Here is a 19,650-nt window from a genome sequence, read left to right as displayed (position 1 = left end):
GCATCCACTGATGGACATTAGGTTGTTTCTGTATCTTTTGTGAATACTACTTATGAACATGGGTATGCAGATGTATCTTTTTGTGATGCCAATTTTTGGATACATGCCCAGAAATGGAATTGTTAGATCACTTGGTAGTTTTTTTTCAATTTTTTGAGGAAGCTTCATACTGTTTTCCATAGGAGCTGCACCATTTTGCATCCTCACCAACAGTGTACAAGTGTTCCAATTTCTCCACATCCTTGATACTTGTCTTTTTTTTTTCTTTTTTTTAATAATAGCTATCCTGACAGGTGTGAGGTGATATTTCATACTGCTTTTTGATTTGCATTTTCCCGATGATTAGTGATGTTGAACAATTTTTCATATACCTCTTGGCTATTGGTATGTGTTTTTTTGAGAAATGTCTAAGTCTTTAGCCCATTTTAATTGGCTTATTAGTTTTTGTGTTTTTGCCATTGAGTTGTGGGGGGTTATTTTATATTTTGGAATCAACCATACTTCCTCTATTCAACATAGCATTGGAAGTCCCAGCCAGAATAAGTGGGTAAGAAATAGAAATAATTAAAAGGCATTCTAACTGGAAAAGAAGTAAGATCATCTCTATTCACAGATGACATGAGATCAGGAGTTCAGGACCAGCCTGGCCAACATGACACAACCCCATCTCCACTAAAAATACAAAAATTAGCTGGAAATGGTGGTGCATGCCTGTAATCCCAGCAACTCAGGAGGCTGAGGCAGGAGAAGAATCACTTGAACCTGCGAGGTGGGGGTTGCAGTGAGCAGAGATTGTACCACCGCTCTCCAGCTTGGGCAACAGAGCAAGACTCTGTCTCACAAATAAAATAAAGAATACATAAAGAAAACCTTAGCTGGGCGAGGTGGCTCACACCTGTAATCCCAGCACTTTGGGAGGCTGAGGCAGGAGAATCACCTGAGGTCAGGAGTTCGAGACCAGCCTGGTCAATATAGTGAAACCCCGTCTCTACTAAAAATACAAAAAATAGCCGGGCATGGTGGTGTGTTTCTGTAATCCCAGCTACTCGGGAGGCTGAGGCAGGAGAATCACTAGAACCTAGGAAATGGAAGTTGCAGTGAGCCAAGATTGTGCCATTGCACTCTAGCCTGGGCAACAAGAGTGAAACTCTGTCTCAAAAAAAAAAAATTAAAAAAAAAAAGAAAGAAAACCTTGCTGGGTGCAGTGGCTCATGCCTGTAATCCCAGCACTTTGAGAGGCTGAGACAAGAGAATTACTTGAGCCCAGGTGTTCAAGACCAGCCTGTACAACATGGTAAGACCCCCGCCTCTAAAAAAATGAAGTTAGCCAGGCATGGGTGGCATGGGCCTGTGGTCTCAGCTATGGTGGAGGCTGAGATGGGAGGATCACTTGAGCCCAGGAGGTTGAGGTTGCAGTGAGCCATGCTTACCTCACTGCACTCCAGCCTGGGTGACAGAATGAGACCCTGTCTCTGAGAAATAAAAGGGAAATTCTACAATTCAACGGCAACAAAAATACAACATAAGGCTATTCTGGGTACACTGCCTATGAGGTAGTCCTGCTCCACAAGGAGCAGTATAAAAAAGAATACAACACAATTTTTAAATGGGCAAAGAAGTTGAATATATATCTCTCCAAGAAGATGCACAAATGGCTATAAGCACATGAAAAAATCAACATTACTAGTGATTGTGTTAGAAGTGTAAATCAAAACTATATTGTGATACCCACTTGATACCTACTAGCATGTCTATAATTAAAACATAAATGACAAGTATTGAAGAGGATATGGAGAAATTAACTCTCTTATGCACTGTGGAAAGAATGTAAAATGGTGCAGCTGCTGTGAACAACAGTTTGGCAGTTCTACAAAAAGTTAAACACAGAATTATCACATGCAATTCCACTTCTACATATATACTCAAAAGAATTGAAAGTAGGGATTCAAACAGATCCTTGCACACCAATGTTCTCAGCAGCATTATTTATAATAGCCAAGTATAGAAAGAACCTGAATGCCCATCAACAGTTGAATGGAAAAACAAAATGTGGTATATATGTGTATTGGAATATTATTCAGCCTTAAAAAGGAAGGAAATTCTGATACATGCTACAACACGGATGAACCTTGAAAATGTTATACTAAGTGAAATAAACCAAAGAGGAAAATATTGTATGATTTCATTTGTATGAGGTACCTAGAATAGGCAAATTTATATAGTAAGAAAGAATAACAGAGATTACTAGGGCCTGGAGAGAGGGAGGGATGGGGAGTTAGTTTTTAGTGGGTACATACTTCTGTTTGGAGATGATGAAAAAGTTCTGGAAATGGATAGCGGTAACGGCTGCACAACACTGTAAATGTACTTAATGCCAATGAATTGTATACTTAAAAGGGATTAAAATGGTAAATTTTATGTTATGTATACTTTGCCACAATAAAAAATGAAGTATAAAAGAAGAATTTCTGCGCTTTCCATTTCTTCGTGTGTGCTTTTGGTTTTGTTTTTGTGTGTGTGTGTGTGTGTTTTTTTTTTTTGAGACAGGATCTTGCTTGGTTGCCCAGGCTAGAGTGCAGTGGCGTGATCATGGCTCACTATAGCTTTGACCTCCCAATCACAGGTGATCCTCCCTCTTCAGCCTTCCAAGTAGCTGGGACCACACGCGTGCATCACCACACTCAGCTAATTTTTGTAGAGACAAAGACTCCCTATGTTGCCCAAGCTGGTCTCGAACTCCTGGCCTCAAGTGATGCTCTCTCCTTGGCCTCCCAAAGTGCTGGGATTACAGGTGTCAGCCACTGCGTAGGCTTTACTTCTCACTTCTTCTTGGCTGTGGTCCAGGAGTCTTGTTTCCTGAGTCCTCATGATCCCCATCACATGCTTCCAGGTTGATTCACTCCTTGTACAACCCTCTGACCCAGCGCTCTCCACAGCTCTGCCCTCAACTCTCCACATCTCTGCCCTCAACTCTCCACATATGGTGCTTGAAGAGCCACTTCCTTTCCTATACAGGCCACCAATGTCTTTTTGTGGCACATGAAACCCACTTCAGAGAAATGTGGGACTTTGGAATCCATGAAAGGCATAATTCACTTCACTGTCAAGGGATATAGCTCATTGGTCAGAAACTGTATCTGTTCTCTGAAGGACCAATGCATTCAGTCACTCCTGGCTGGTTTCTGGTACCTTCTCCTCTGTCCTTCTCTCCTCCTTGTCTGTCTTCATTTCTCTCAAATCCCCGCTCCACCTGGTCAAATCTCTTTAAAGACCCTGTCTTTGCACTCAGAGAACGCCCCATGCTCCACCTCAAATTCTCCCCTCATTTCTGGCCCTGCATCCCTCATTCTCACACTCTACCTAGGCTAGCACTCACGGGTGGAGGGCTGGGGTGCCACAGCTTTGGAGAAGAGGTTTAAAGGTCTCCATACCCAGAAGCTGGCTCTGATATCTCGCTCCACCTGCCTGAGGCTGATCATTAACCTGGAACTTATATAAAGATGGCTCATGCATGGAATGGGTATAGCACTGCCTGCAGCCATGGCCAGTACGGTTAGCCCCAGCACCATAGCTGAGACCCCAGAGCCACCTCCGTTGTCTGACCGTATCCAAAATGCTGCTGACATCTCAGTCATTGTCATCTATTTTTTGGTGGTGATGGCTGTTGGGCTGTGGGTAGGTGGAATCCCAGTGGCTTTTAGGGTGGGCACAAGGTTTAGGAGGGGGTATCTTAAGGGGGGAAGAGGTGTGGTTGTGACAAAGCTTTTCACAAATGTCATTGTGTTATCAGAATCATTTTCTTGTGTGTTGCATAAGTAACGCTTACAATGAGCTAACGTATTCTCCTAATAACCCCATCGTGTGCACAGAGCCAGCACCAGGACCTTCAGATTTACTATGCATTGCCAACACCTGGCATAATGGACAAAGAGGGTATTTTTATTATCGCATTTCTTTCACTTTCTTTTGTTGTTTGCTCACTTTCTGATTTAGTGAGTTGGACTCTTCATTTATGTTGGCTTTTTTTCTTTTAATAAGTTTGAGACTGCAATTTTTTTTTCTTTTTTTTTTTTTGAGATGGAGTCTTGCTCTGTCGTCCAGGCTGGAGTGCACTGGCACAATCTCGGCTCACTGCAAGCTCCGTCTCCTGGGTTCACGTCATTCTCCTGCCTCAGCCTCCCGAGTAGCTGGGACTACAGGTGCCCGCCACCACGCCCGGCTAATTTTTTGTATTTTTAGTAGAGACGAGTTTTCACCATGTTGGCCAGAATGGTCTCGATCTCTTGACCTCGTGATCCACCCGCCTCGGCCTCCCAAAGTGCTGGAATTATAGGCATGAGCCACCGTGCCCGGCCGAGACTGCAAATTTTATTGCAAGCATGGCTCAGTGATACCTCACATGGGTTTCATAAGTGAGAATAATCAGAGCAGTTAAGACAGAAGTTAAGGATTATGATTTTTTAAAGATTTTTTTAAGTTCTTCCAGCCCTGGGTTTTTACAAAGCGACTGTTTTTGAAGTCTTTTAAAATTTGATGCTATAGAACACTTTCCAGCGAAACGTTTCTCTCTGTAGGAGTGCTGAAGTCGCCCCTCTCAGCACCCTGGCCAGAGCCTCTGGGGTGTCTGGGTGCACTTGCTGGGGCTTGACCATCACCTGTCTTCCCTTCCGCCCAGGCGATGCTGAGGACCAACCGAGGTACTATAGGAGGCTTCTTCCTCGCTGGTCATGATGTGGCCTGGTGGCCGGTAAGTGGACCAAAGTTTTCTGGAGATAAATTTCCTGAGTGTGTGCTTAAAAGTGAATGTAGGCCGAGTGCAGTGGCTCACGCCTGTAATCCCAGCACTTTGGGAGGCCAAGGCTGGCAGATCATCTGAGGTCAGGAGTTCGAGACCAGCCTGACTAACATGGTGAAACCATCTCTACTAAAAATACAAAAATTAGCCAGACATGGTGGTGCATGCCTGTAATCCCAGCTACTCAGGAGGCTGAGGCAGGAGAATCACTTGAACCTGGGAGGCAGAGGTTGCAGTGAGCCTAGATCACGCCACTGCACTCCAGCCTGGGCAACAAGAGTGAAACTCCATCTCAAAAAAAAAAAAAAGTGAATGTAGAAAACATTGGGAATGTTGATCATTTCTGATGTACATTGGTTGCCTACTCACTGGGGCTCCTTTCCTAAATTTCTGACTTCATGGCTCCTCTCTGTAATTCCAGGACATTACAATATGTCACCTATTATGACAGCCGGTTCAGTCTGGCACTGAAGGACCCCAGTTCAGCCCCACCTCATATTCTTTTCTTCTGTTCCTTATCAAGAGTCTTCTCCTGGCTTCTTGCAAGCTCTGCACATTCCTGCTTTGTTGCCAGTCCTGAGCTGATGCTGGCCCTCTTGTTAGGATTGGCCTCCCCTTGTCTGCTGTCTTCGTTCAATGCCTCACCTCATCCCTTCCTTATCTGAGGAGCCTCCCGGCTCTCTCCATGGATCCCTATGTCCCATGCAGTTATTGGTTGTGTTCCCTGTGATGGTGCTAATGCTGATGCCTCTTGATTCTTGCCCAGTGGGTGTTCTTGTGGGGTTTTGATGTGTGGCCCCCTCAGCCAGGGTCCCGCTGCAGCAGAGGCTGCATCTTCCCCTCTGCACCTGGAGAGTGTCAGCCCAGCATCACATTATACAGTGGGTGCTTAGCAAATGCTTCCTTCACAGATCTGACTCATTTTCTAAATGGTATGAGGGGAAGTGGAGATGGGCAACTGTCCTGGCTGGGGTGACTGAAGCAGAACAACTGGAAGTTTGAAATGAATTTTATTTGGGGCATCCAATTAGACATTGCATTTTTAGGACTGTTTAGTGAAACATGCAAGGAGGCTCAAGAGATCTTGAAGCCAAAAACCAGCTCAATCCCATCCTCTGGCCCGATGTAGCTGAGTGGAAAAAGTGATTTTACAGAGGCCTTAAAAAGTGGGAAGAGCCACACCCCAATTCTCTTCTGCCAGGACTGGTGCTCATCCACGTCCACTCAAGGGACCTCTCTTGATCTTTGGGTCTTTAGAACAGCAGACACTGTAATGGTGAGGGGATGAATGAAAAGAGGGTCCTGTGGCTTTGAGGATGGAGAGAAATTCCCTCCTAGCCAGCTTGGGGTCTTTGAGTATGATTAAAGGGACAAGAGCTGATGGGAGATCTGGCAGCGCTTGGCCAAGGACAGGCTCAACTCAGAGCATTTTAGTAGATTGACCAATGCTCCCCCAAGACAGAGGCCAACAAGCTTTTCTGTAAAAGGCCAGATTGTAAATACTTTAGAGTTTTCTAGCCATATAGTCTATTGCAGCCACAGAACCCTGCTACTATAGAACAAAAAGCAGCCCAAGTCTGTATGGAAAACCAGTGAGCACAGCCGTGTTCCAGACAATGAAATTTGAATCATACAATTTCACATGTTTACAATTTCACATTTCACAAAATATTATGCTTATTTAGATTGTTAACCATTATTTAACAATGCAAAAATGTAAAAATATTCTTGGCTCGTGGGCCATTCAGAAACTGACCGTGGGCTGGATTAGCCCAGGGGCCATCGTTTGCTTGACTCCTGCTCTGAGGAGTAGTGACCGAAACATCTCAGCATCTGTCTATTTTCAAGAAGTCTGATTTGGATCTTTTAACTCCAACCTTAGTCTGTTCTCTTGCATTCCAGATGGGCGCCTCTCTCTTTGCCAGTAACATCGGCAGCAACCACTATGTGGGGCTGGCTGGGACAGGAGCAGCTTCAGGAGTCTCCACCGTAACGTTTGAATGGACTGTAAGTGACATCATAGGCTTTCTCCTTCAAATCAAAACCATATCCAGTGTCTTAGTATGTTTTATGCTGCTATGACAGAATATCACAGGCTGGGTAATTTATAAAGAACAGAAATGTATCTCTGACAGCTCTGAAGGCTGGGAAGTGCAAGGGCTGAGGGACCCACATCTGGCAAGGGCTTCTTGCTTCATCATCCCATGGTGGAAGGTGGAAGGGCAATAGGGCACGAGAGAGAGGGAGAGAGGGATGGAGGATGAGAGAGAGAGAGAGAGAGAGACAGAGACAGAGAGAGAGACAGAGACAAGAGAAGAGAAAAGGGGAGGAGAGGGTGAAACTCATTTTTTAAAATCAGGAACCCACTCCTACTATAACTAACCCACTATCTCAATAATGGGATCTATCTGTTTATGAGGGAAGAGCCCTCATGACCTAATCACCCCTTAATGGTCCAACCTCTCAATACTGTTGCATTGGGGATTAAGTTTCCAACACATGAACTTGGTGGTACACGTTGAAACCATAGCACCCAGGTATATTAATAGAAGTCATAGCCCAGGTTTTTCTGGGTGTCTGTATAGAATGTTCTCCTCTTTGGTTTAATTTTTTTTTTTTTCTTATTTGTTTGTTGTTGTCTTCTTTGTCAATTTTAAGTTCTGGGATACATGTGCAGAACCTGCAGGTTTGTTACATACCATGTGCCATGGTGGTTTGCTGCACCTGTGAACCCATCATCTAGGTTTTAAGCCCCGCATGCATCAGGCATTTGTTCTAATGCTCTCCCTCCCCTTGCCCCCACCCCCTGACAGGCCCCAGTGTGTGATGTTCCCCTCCCTGTGTCCATGTGTTCTCATTGTTCAACTCCTACTTATGAATGAGAACATGTGGTGTTTGATTTCCTGTTCCTGGGTTAGTTTGCTGAGAATGAGGGCTTTCCAGCTTCATCCATGTCCCTGCAAAGGACATGAACTCATCCTTTTTTATGGCTGCGTAGTATTCCATGGTATATATGTGCCACATTTTCTTTACCCAGTCTATCATTGTTGAGCATTTGGGTTGATTCCAAGTATTTGCTATTGTAAATAGTGCTGCAATAAACATACATGTGCATGTGTGTTTATAGTAGAATGATTTATAATCCTTTGGGTATATACCCAGTAATGGGATTGATGGGTCAAATGGTACTTCTGGTTCTAGATCCTTGAGGAATCACCGCACTGCCTTCCACAATGGTTGAACTAATTTACACTCCCACAGCCTTGCTCTGTTCCCCAGGCTGGAGTGCAGTAGCAGGATCATGGCTCACTGACCTCCTGGGCTCAAGCAATCCTCCCACCATAGCCTCCCATGTAGCTGGGACCACAGGTGTGCACCACCATGCCCAGCTAGGTTTTTGTTTTTTTGTAGATATGGGGGTCTCCCTATGTTGCCCAGGCTGGTCTCTTAACTCCTGAGCTCTGTGGGCCTCTCACCTCAGCCTCCCAAAATGCTGGGATTACAGGTGTGAGCCACTGCACCCAGCCTCCACCGTTTGTTTGACCTTCAGCACTTCTGTGGTCCCATTCTGCCTGGCCCAGTCCATGCACATCACTGCTCACCTCTAAGATTTTTCTCAAGCAGTTATTCCCACGAGGAATGTCATTTCTATATGCCTCAATCCCTATGTTCACTTGAGCATTTTAGCTATCCCTTTCATCTCTCCTCCCTGAGTTCCCACTATCCAACCCATCCTCTAGCAAAGGGGTGTCCAATCTTTTGACTGCCCTGGACCATACCAGAAGAAGAAGAATTATCTTGGGCCACACATAAAATACACTAACAATAGCTGATGACCTTAAAAAAAAATCACCAAAAAACCTTATAATTTTTTAAGAAAGTTTACAAATTTGTGTTGGGCCAAATTCAAAGCCAGTTTGGGCCACAGGTTGGACAAGTTTGCTCTAGCACAAGGCTGGACATGTGATGGATATGCCACCAATAGCTTTTGAGTTGCCTGAGTTTTTCTGTTCTTTTATCTTACTCTTTCTGGTGTTTTCGTGTACATGCATGTGCATATTAGGCAGAAGACGATGCCTGTGTAAAGGAAAGTTGGATCATAGTGAAAGTTTAAACAGACCATTCCCTGGTTGAACTCAGAAAGTGACCTTGAGAGATCACACATGCCTGTGCCCCTCCCCTGTTGAAGATTTTGCCCCTATATTTACTTCAGTAGTATCCAGGAGTCCAGGATGGACCCAGCCTCCAGATATGCCCTATGGCTGGAGCTTTGTTTTAATAGTGCCGTGGACACCAAATGAAGCCAGTCTTCAGAGGCATGGCCAGAATGACCTATGGACCAAGTGGGTGTGACGAGCAGGCTGCAGAGAACTGAGCTGTTCCCCCTGTCACTGTGACCTTGGGCCCCCTTAATCTCTGTAAGGCTCAAGTTCCCCCTCTCTAAGATAAGAATAACTGTGCTTCTCATATCTGCCTCACTTAGGCTGAGAGCAGCGTAAGTGATCTATGTGAAGACTGTAAAAATTGCACATTAATGCTAGATTATATTATTATCATCATTGTATGTGGGAAGACTTGGGGAGCACTGGTGATGTTCTTTTATCTCCAGGTTCCTTTCTCATTGCTTTGTCACTCCATTTATCATTTATGCAATTCAAGAAAAATTCCCTTTGGCAAAGATTGTATGACCTTCCAGGGGTTCCACTGGGATCAGATCCCTTATCTTCTTTCCCTTTTTCACCACAACTTAATCCTCAGAAAATGGTGGCCCCTGAGTCACAGAAACAGAAAAAAAGGAACTCACAATTGTCTCAGGATTATAATTGTTTGAATGTGACAGGATTAAGCCAACTTTTTTTTTAAATTTCCAGACTCAGAGGTCATATACGGAGAAGGTCCACAAGCCAAGCCTCTTTAACGTCTCACTGTCTCTTACTTTGGTTCCTTGTAGTCCTCAGTAATGTTGCTGATTCTTGGGTGGATCTTTGTCCCTATCTACATCAAGTCGGGGGTAAGTATCTGTTACCAAAATGCCAGAGTTCAGTTCTAGGAACTGCTGCTCACTGTACAGAAGATCAATCACTGAGACAATGAGTATTGCCAGGAAAAAAGGCTTTATTTAGGTGCTACAGCCGAGGAGATGGGAGCTCAGTCTCAAATCCATTTTCCTGATGGACTAAAATTAGGGGTTTATACAACAGGGAAGATATGTAACCATGTGTGGGAAAACAGGAATTAGGGGTGGGGATAAGGAAGAGAAGTCGGTCAACAGGAAGCAGGTGGTGGGTTAGACAATTATAACCGGCGAGGGGTCTGGCTTCTCATTGTCCAGGTGTGTTGATCTAGTGAGTTTCAGCTCTTTGACCCTATAGGGAGAACTGATGGTTGATTTCCTGAAAGAGGAACTCAGATAAGACAAAGGTAACTTTCTCAAGTTGTAACACTGGGAGGATCAGTTTCTATGCTTATTCAAATAAACCACAGACATCAGTTCTGTGGGACAACTGGGCCAGTTCTGTATCCACGGTGTTCGGGTAAATCTGTCAGGCATTCATTTATTCACTTATTTTTTCTCTTCAATCATGAAACCTGGGTCCCTGCCCTTCACCTGGCCTATTGCTAGAAATATACAGAAGACAAAAAAATCAAATTTCTTGCCTAGAGAGGTTTCCAGTATAGAATGTGGCTGCAGCCAGCGGGGACATCAATGGTGCCCCTGCATAATGACCCTGGAGCAGAGATGACAGGTTTGATGGCACAGTAAAGGTGAAGGCAGTGGAGGGGGAAGCATTATGATCGGCTCTAAGACCTGAAGCTCGAGGGTCGGAGTGCCCGAGGCCACCATTAATGGAGCCAGGGATTCCAGATCAGAGGCAGATGACGGATGACAAGGAGAATGATGATTTCACTTTTCAACAGGATGAGTGTTTGGTGCATTCAGGACACTAAGGTGGAGACGCCCAACCGGCAGTGGGAAAGTGAGATCTGCAGATTGGTCAGGAGAGAGACCTTGGCTGGAGTTATCCATGGGGGGGTCCTTCTCTTCAGAAGCATGGTTTAAGCACCCACCCTCTGCCAGTCACTGTGCATGGCATCAGGGATGCCTCTACGAGTAAGAAGCCATGGTTCCATCACCAGGAAGGGGCCACACACAGCACTTTCACTCACAGGTGCTTAGGAAATGCTGAATAATCTGAACGCACAGGGCCCTAAGGGTAAGTCCCTGTCAATGTCTGTCTCTGCAGGTGATGACCATGCCGGAATATCTCAAGAAGCGGTTTGGTGGGAAGCGACTTCAAGTCTACCTCTCCATCCTCTCCCTCTTCATCTGTGTGGTTTTGTTAATTTCTGTGAGTTCAGAGCCTCCTGGCATTTTAGCTTCAAGAGGTTGGTCAGATGGGGCCAGAGTGCTAATATCAGAGAGCTGGATGTGTAGACTGTCAACAGCCTTTAAAGGGTCAAGGATATAGATGTCTTAAATTCTCAGGGGTGTCTCTTCAAAGTCTTCATGAGGAAAAAGGGAGCTTCAAAGACGCTGTGTTCGTAGAGTGGTAGACTTTTAAGTCGTGAGAGGCTCTGGGTATAAATCTCCCCTCTCATCAAGGATATGAAAAAATGGATGTAAAGAAAGAACAAAACGTCTCATTCAAGTAACACAGGTCTTTAGTAGTAAAGAGAAGGACTTGGTCTCCTGCCTTTTCCATTGCAAGATAACCTTTATATTCTTTCTCAGACCATGTCCAGATTTATATTTTCATTTTCAGTTTGATTATCTGACACATGAACCAAAAGGAAAGTACTTTGTATTATTATACTGAGTTTTCTTAAGTTCACTCTATCTAAAACCACCATAGTAAGACATATGTCACAAGTGTTAAAAAATTTTAAAGTACATTTTAAGTACTTTTTTATAAAGTTACATTTTTGGGGGGCCTGGTGCAGTGGCGCACACTTGTAATCCCAGCACTTCGGGAGGCTGAGGCAGGTGGATCACTTGAGGTCAGGAGTTTGAGACCAGCCTGGCCAACATGGTGAAACCCCATCTCTATTAAAAAATACAAACATTAGCCAGGCATAGTGATGCACACGAGTAATCCCAGCTACTCAGGAGGCTGAGGCAGGAGAATAGCTTGAACCCGGGAGGCAGAGGTTGCAGTGAGCCAAGATCACACCACTGCACTCCAGTCTGGGAGACAAAGTGAGACTCCATCTCAAAAATAAATAAATAAATAAATAAACAAACATTACATTTTTGGGAGATAATCAGTGAGGAAAGAAGGAAGGAATTTGAAGATTCAGCAGCACGTGTGAAAAACAAAGAGTAACTTATTTACTCCTCATTATCAGTGACTAATGAAATAATCTCCAGTTTACAGTCTAGGCAGGTGTCTCAGAGTTCATGAGAGAAAAGGCTGACCTTTCCTATTGCTCCTCTGTTGAGCCGAGTCATTGTTGGAAGTGAACTAGCTGCTTAGGTTAGATGGCATGAGCCTTCCCAATGCAATGTGAGCATTGCCCAGCACTGACTGCATATTATTGAGCTTTGTGTGAGCATAGCAAAGATTCTTGAGCCACGGGAGTTCACCATCTGGCTGAGGAGATAAGAATTCTGCACATGAAATAATTAGTCTGAAATGACAATACATGTAAATGTACTAAAATACATGCTGAACTAGAGTGCATGGACAAGTACAGAAAATGTGCTGTGCACACCCAGAGAAGAGGATGCTCCCTGATGGATGGCACTGGGGGTCGTACTCTTGGAGAGGGCGCTTAAGTATTCCCCAGAATGGGAAGGTTAGGCGAGGCAGAGGGAAGCAGAGAAGCTCACAGGTGTCAGGGGCTTAGAGTTCACACGTTTCTTAAATCGTTGGACTTGCTAATCTCCCAGTTCTCCTCTGGTGCTGACATCTACAGCTTTATGGTTCTAAAGAGCATGAGCAGGCCGGGCACAGTGGCTCACGCCTGTAATCCCAACACTTTGGGAGGCCGAGGCAGGCAGATCGTGAGGTCAAGAGATGGAGACCATCCTGACCAACATGGTGAAACCTCGTCTCTACTAAACATACAAAAATTAGCTGGGCATGGTGGCATGCACCTGTAGTCCCAGCTACTCAGGAGGTTGAGGCAGGAGAATTGCTTGAACCCGGGAGGCAGAGGTTGCAGTGAACTGAGATCGCGCGACTGCACTCCAGCCTGGTGACAAGAGCGAGACTCCGTCTCAAAAAAGTAGATAAATAAAAAATTTTTTTAAAAAAAAGAGCATGAGCAGGCATGAAGGCAGAGAACAGAGGACAATGCACAGTGAAAAGGGGCCCCCGAAAGATGCAACCTCCCAAGCTGGAGGGTTACTGGTGGATGAGGAGGGACAGAATGTTGGTGAGCTGGGTGTGGGTGCAGGGAAGCCATGTGCAGGTCTGTGGCTGTGTAGAGTCCGTGGTTGGCTGGAAAGACACCTCAGCAGGAGTCCATTCTTGCCTGCAGGTTTATGTCTTAAGTGACATTAATAATGATTAACCTTAGACATGACCTTTTGTGTACTCTTACACTCTGATAACAGATTGTCTCCTAGTTACTTATTAAACAGATCGTTATGAGACGTCAGGACAGGACAGTTTTCGTAACTCTCCTCTGCCCAGATTGGAATAAGATCATCTTGTTCACTGGTTCTCAACCTGCAATAACATATGTATTGAGATTTGATACAAACTATTATCTAATCTACAGTCTTTATTCAGATAATGACTATTGTTTTAATACAGTCCTTTATAGCAAAATAAAATCCTGATCCTTGCAATTCTTCTTTATTATGAGAAATATTTTACGGTCATTGTTAGTGTAATTAATGCCACTGAATTATACACTTAAATGGTTACAATGGTAAATTTTATGTCATATATGTTTCATCACAATAAAAGAAAAATGTCACTGATGGCTGAGCCCAGTGACTTCTGCCTGTAATCCCAGCACTTTGGGAGGCTGAGGCAGGAGGATCACTGGAGGCCAGGAGTTCCAGACCTGCCTGGGCTAAATAGTGAGACCCTTGTCTCTACAAAAAATAAAAATTATTTAGCCAGGTATGGGGGCACACATTTATTGTCCCAGCTACTCTGGCTGAGGCAGAAGGATCACTTGAACCCAGGAGCTAAGTTATAATGAGCTAAGATCATGCCATTGCACCCCAGTGTGAGTGACCTGGAGTAGTCCCTATTTCTTTAGGAAAAAATTCATTGATAATATGTCAACTACTTACATATAATTTCAAAACCATGGATTTAATTCCTTAATAGTACTATATAATAGAAACAAAGGTCAAGGAATCCATAATAAGATAGTGTGTTTTAATATGAAAATGATTAAGTAGAACTACACATGAAGTCAAAAGGCTGTGGTGTAATACTCGCCCCTCTGTGGATGAGGATAAAGCAGTATGAGTGAAGACAGCTATAAATGCAGGCAGAGGCAGCTATCACACGTGGCACCTCCACAGGTAACGTTCTTTTTCTGAAATGGTGAACATTTTTTTAAAAGTGAAATCTTCCCTCAATATTAGTTGGTATTCCTGGGAAACCCCAATGTGCAATAGAGTTACAGAAAGTACTTTGTATTTGTATAACTGAGTTGGGATCCAGGCTCAGAAAATCAAGAACAGGTTTTTGGCCAACATCAATATCGTGTGGGATGGTAAAATGTCAGATTTTATTTCAAATCTTAGAGAAAAATACAACCGTCTCCTGCTACACCTGTTTCTAGCCCCAAGTTCTACAGAGAAACAGAGACAGAGTCTCACTCTATCTTCCAGGCTGGAGTGCAGTGGTGCAATCTCGGCTCACTGCAACCTCTGCCTCCCACGTTCAAGCGATTCTCCTGCCTCAGCCTCCCCAGTAGCCAGGATTACAGGCACGCACCAACACGCTCGGCTAATTTTTTTTGTATTTTTAGTAGAGATGGGATTTCACCATGTTGGCTAGGCTGGGCTCGAACTCCTGACCTCAAATGATCCACCCTGCTTGGCCTCCCAAGGTGTCTCTCATATGTTTTTAACTATTTGAGATCGTTACGTATGTCATTGACCTTTAAACCCCAATAATTTCAATGTAAAATTTCCCCCAGATTTAACACTCATTGATGATTCTACCTGATCCAGTGATTTTTACCTGATCCAGTCTTTACTGTGGCAGTTGTAAAATGATGGTTTTTTAAACTGAGCCTTACCTGTATATCGTTATTCCTAGAAGCAGGGATAATTTCTTGCAAAACCAATTGGAATTATCAACTCAAGTAAACATAACATGGATACACTAATCTACCATTTAAATTCCAACTTTGTAAATTGACCCAGTAATACCCTTTTTAATCATCTTTTCTTCTCCAGTACAGGATGCAGTCTAGGGTCAGGTACTACATTCAATTGCCAAATGTCTTTAGCCTCCTTTCATCTGGAACATTTCCATACCCCTTTTCTGTCTTTGATGACACTGACAATTTGAAGGATAGAGTCCCTACTCCACCCTTCTTAATATGACAATTTTTATTTTGGATTTGCCTGATATTTCTTCATGGTTGGATTCACGTTATGCATTCTTCTTGGCTGGAATACTGCATAAGTGATGTATCCTACTAAAAGTATCCTATCTAGAAGCATTCAATGCCCGTCTGTTCCTCAATGATGATGTTCATTTTAATCACCTGGCCAAAGCATTGCCCAGTTTCTCCACTATAGAATTACTGTTTTATTTTCCCCTGTAACCAATAAGCAGTCTGTGACAGATCCTTTAAACCATTGAAATATCCAGTTCCTCTTCAAATTTTTCCACTAGATTTAGCATTCATAAATGGTTCTTATCAGATCCAATCTTTACTATGATGGTTGCCAAATAATAATTTTCCAAAACTCCTAGTGCTCCTTCCATAGTTCCCAGCCAGCATTCAGCAGGCTACTGAGGGCAGGAGTCTTCCCTTCTCTATTTATCTGTTACTGATATGGACTGATACATTCCTATTTATCATTGGTTTACCAATATTATTATATGCAGTTATTTTGATACTTTTTTTTTTTTTTGAGACGGAGTCTCACTCTGTCGCCCAGGCTGGAGTGCAGTGGCGTGACCTCAGTTTACTGCAACCCCTGCCTGCCAGGTTCAAGCAATTCTCCTGCCTCAGCCTCCTAAGTAGCTGGGACTACAGGCACGCACCACCATGCCTGGCTAATTTTTTGTATTTTTGGTAGAGACAGGTTTTCACCATGCTGGTCAGGCTGGTCTCGAACTCCTGATCTCGTGATCTGCCCGCCTCAGCCTCCCAAAGTGCTGGGATTACAGGCATGAGGCACCGCACCCAGCCAGTTATTTTGATACTTACACCACATTTGGCCAGTGAGAGTTCCTCAAACTGGATTCTGTGTAAAGGAGGGGGCATGATCCCATCATTTTGTTGGGCAATTTCTTAAATTCTGGCCTAACAAAATATTTCAGACTCATCTTGTACAAGCCCTGCTCCAGCCCTAGAATCACCTATTTTTCTGGGACAGCCCTGGCTCCTTTAGGGGGGAGGTGTATTAGAAACAAAAATCTGCATGCTAAGTGTGCTTATTGGGTGGACTTTTTTTCTTGACTATTTTAGTTGACATAATTAGGAAATAAATGCATACATACACACATGTAAATGCACACACATAAATAGATATATTCACACACACACATACATATACTTTCTAGGCAGCTATACACATACATATACAGTTTAGAAATCATGAGTTCACACTAATACCTCCAATTCCAATCCAGCTCTATAGAGTATTTTATTGCCTTCTGCAAGTCTATATTTATATGTTCCCTCTTCCACAACTGAGAATCCTGGCCCTCCAAGTCATCAACATATATATATATACACACACACATACAGAAATACACACACACACACACATACAGATATATACACACACACACACACACACATACACACGCACATACACACACACATACAGATATATATACACACACACACACAGATATATATATACACACACATACACACACATATACAGATATATATATACACACACACATACACACACACATACAGATATATACACACACACATATACAGATATATATACACACACACATACACACACATACAGATATATATACACACACATACAGATATATATATACACACACACACAGATATATATATACACACACACATACACACATATACAGATATATATATACACACACACATACACACACACAGATATATATACACACACACACACAGATATATATATACACACACACATACACATACACACACACACACACACACATATATATATAAAATATGTTTGCTCAACCCTATAATGCATCAAAAATGGTTTCAGAAATGCTTCAGGACATTGGTCTGGGCAAAGATTTTTTTAGATAAGACCTCAAAACCACAGATAACAAAAGCATAAATTGACAAATGACCTCAAGTGATCCATCCGCTTTGGCCTCCCAAAGTGCTGGGATTACAGGCATGAGCCACTGTGCCTGGCTGAAACAAAAATAAGTAAATATTTTTAAAAACAAAATTATTTCCAAATTGCCTCGCCCATACTGCTACAAAAAAAACAAACTAAATATGAATTCACAACTTATTTGCAGTTCTCCTCCATCCCCACCATAAGACTAGTGTATTATCAAACATGGTGTTCCTCATTTTGCCAAACTCTGTTGCCACTTCTAGAAGCTTCTCCTCGGTGTAGGTCCCTGTTCTGAAAGGCAGCTTTGGCTGTTAGTTTTGAGAGCTTGTTTGACCCAGACTACTCTGAACCCTTTTGGAATTTACCAAGGAGCCCTTACAGTTGCCCAGTGGTTATTAAAGCAAAATCTCTTCTATGCTCTGCTGTAGTTCTGAAATTGTCCCACTGTGCTTCTCAGCAGTCACCTGGTGGCTATGTGGGGATGTCTAACTCTAAATTTCTTCACATAAGCTGCTGTTTCTCTCTGCCTCCTCCCAGATCTTGCTGCCATGCAGGTCTTGTGGCTGAGGTTGATTTGCACCTACCATCTTGCCTTTTGGGCCTCACGGAAATACCCTGTCATCTAATTTTGTTGGTTTTGCCATAAACTTGCTCTGTCTGATGTAGAGATTCATGGAAGTTCACAAACTATGCTGCCACATTCACCATCTTCCTAGAATAATTTATCTATACTTCTCTAAGTGTTCCCCACGTATTTCACTAAGTAAAATTCCATGATAGCAGTATAACAAAGTGTTTAACCATGTAAGCTTCTGAGTCACACCACACAGGTCTAAATCCTGAGCTTACCACTTTCTATCTGGGTGATTTAGGACAAACTCCCTAAGCCTCAGTTTTCTCAGATGCAAAATGATGATAATAATAACCTACCTGACAGGTAGTTTGGGGACATGGAGAAGGGTAGGGGTGAATTCTTTCAAGGTTTCAAGTAAGAGATGATCTGTTGGCAGCTTAAGTTTTTCCAGAACAGAGAAAAAAATGTTACGCAATTTGTCTCTTAAAACGGACTCAGTTCTGTTAATAATTTTAGGAAAATTAAAACAAACAGATAATTATAAAAATCCTCATTGGCAAACGAGAATACTAATTCTAAGAACATATATATTATTAGTTTTATATATATATATACACACATATATATATACACACGTATGTAATAACTAGCAAGAAATTGTCCTGAATTATTCATGTTAATTATGCTGAGCCAAACAGTGTAGACAAGAAAATGTACTTCCCACTGAAATATGTTTGCCTTAGAGAGATTTCTAAGTTGATCATAGTCTCCTTTTTTTCTGGTTAGACCTAAGGGCCCTAGGAGGGTCACAGACACATGTAATTAATTGAATTCCAGCCAACATCATGCTTTTACAGCACAGTCTGCATAATCTAAATGAATTTTACATTTTCCCCCCAATTTCAAAAATAATCATAACTAACCTCCCAATTCAAACCAATTTTCCATCACTGTAGCACATATCTATTTGGAATATAAATGAAACAATGTTCTTTGGTCGCATTCTATTTTGGTACATACTTTCTTTTTTTTTTTTTTTTTTTGAGATGGAGTCTCGCTCTGTCACCGAGCTGGAGTGCAGCGGCGCCATCTCTGCTCACTGCAAGCTCCGCCTCCTGGGTTCACACCATTCTCCTGCCTCAGCCTCCCAAGTAGCTGGGACTACAGGCAGCTGCCACCATGCCTGGCTAATTTTTTGTATTTGTAGTAGAGACAGGGTTTCACTGTGTTAGCCAGGATGGTCTCAATCTCCTGACCTCGTGATCTGCCCGCCTGGGCCTCCCAAAGTGCTGGGATTACAGGCGTGAGCCACCATGTCCGGCCTTTTGGTACATACTTTCTATCCAATATATTAGGTTGGTGCAAAAGTAATTGCGGTTTTTGCCATTAATAAATTTTATAGTACATAAAACACACGATATAATATGTGATATATTTTATATATTTAAGTATATTATATTTAATAAGTATATTATATTTAATTAATATATTTATTAAGTAATAAATATATTATATATTTTATATATCATATATTATATATTATATAATATATTATATATTACATATAATATATTATATATTATATATTATATATTATATTATATATAATAATTAGATATTATATATTATATATAATAATTAGATATTACATATTATATATAATATATCATATATTTTATACAAATATATATTTATATATAATATATCATACATTTTATATAAATATATATTTTATATATAATATATCATACATTTTATATAAATATATATTTTATATATAATATATCATATATTTTATATAAGTATATATTT

The 19,650-nt window shown here is 42.2% G+C and overlaps 1 protein-coding gene across 1 annotated transcript in view; it reads left to right on the top strand.

Annotated features, from left to right (window-relative positions):
• Nucleotides 1-3,522: 3,522 nt before the first annotated feature.
• Nucleotides 3,523-19,650, top strand: part of SLC5A4 (solute carrier family 5 member 4) — a 37,327-nt gene continuing 21,199 nt past the window's right edge. The window contains exons 1-5 of the mRNA XM_054470593.2: nt 3,523-3,675; nt 4,676-4,747; nt 6,698-6,802; nt 9,747-9,806; nt 11,041-11,145. Of these exons, the coding sequence (XP_054326568.2) occupies nt 3,541-3,675; nt 4,676-4,747; nt 6,698-6,802; nt 9,747-9,806; nt 11,041-11,145 (477 nt within the window). The 5' untranslated portion in view covers nt 3,523-3,540. The remainder of the gene's footprint in view (nt 3,676-4,675; nt 4,748-6,697; nt 6,803-9,746; nt 9,807-11,040; nt 11,146-19,650) is intronic.

This window comes from Pongo pygmaeus, chromosome 23 (genome assembly GCF_028885625.2).
Source record: "Pongo pygmaeus isolate AG05252 chromosome 23, NHGRI_mPonPyg2-v2.0_pri, whole genome shotgun sequence".
Taxonomy (NCBI): Eukaryota; Metazoa; Chordata; class Mammalia; order Primates; family Hominidae; genus Pongo; species Pongo pygmaeus.
This window is presented reverse-complemented; position numbering and strand designations above follow the sequence as displayed.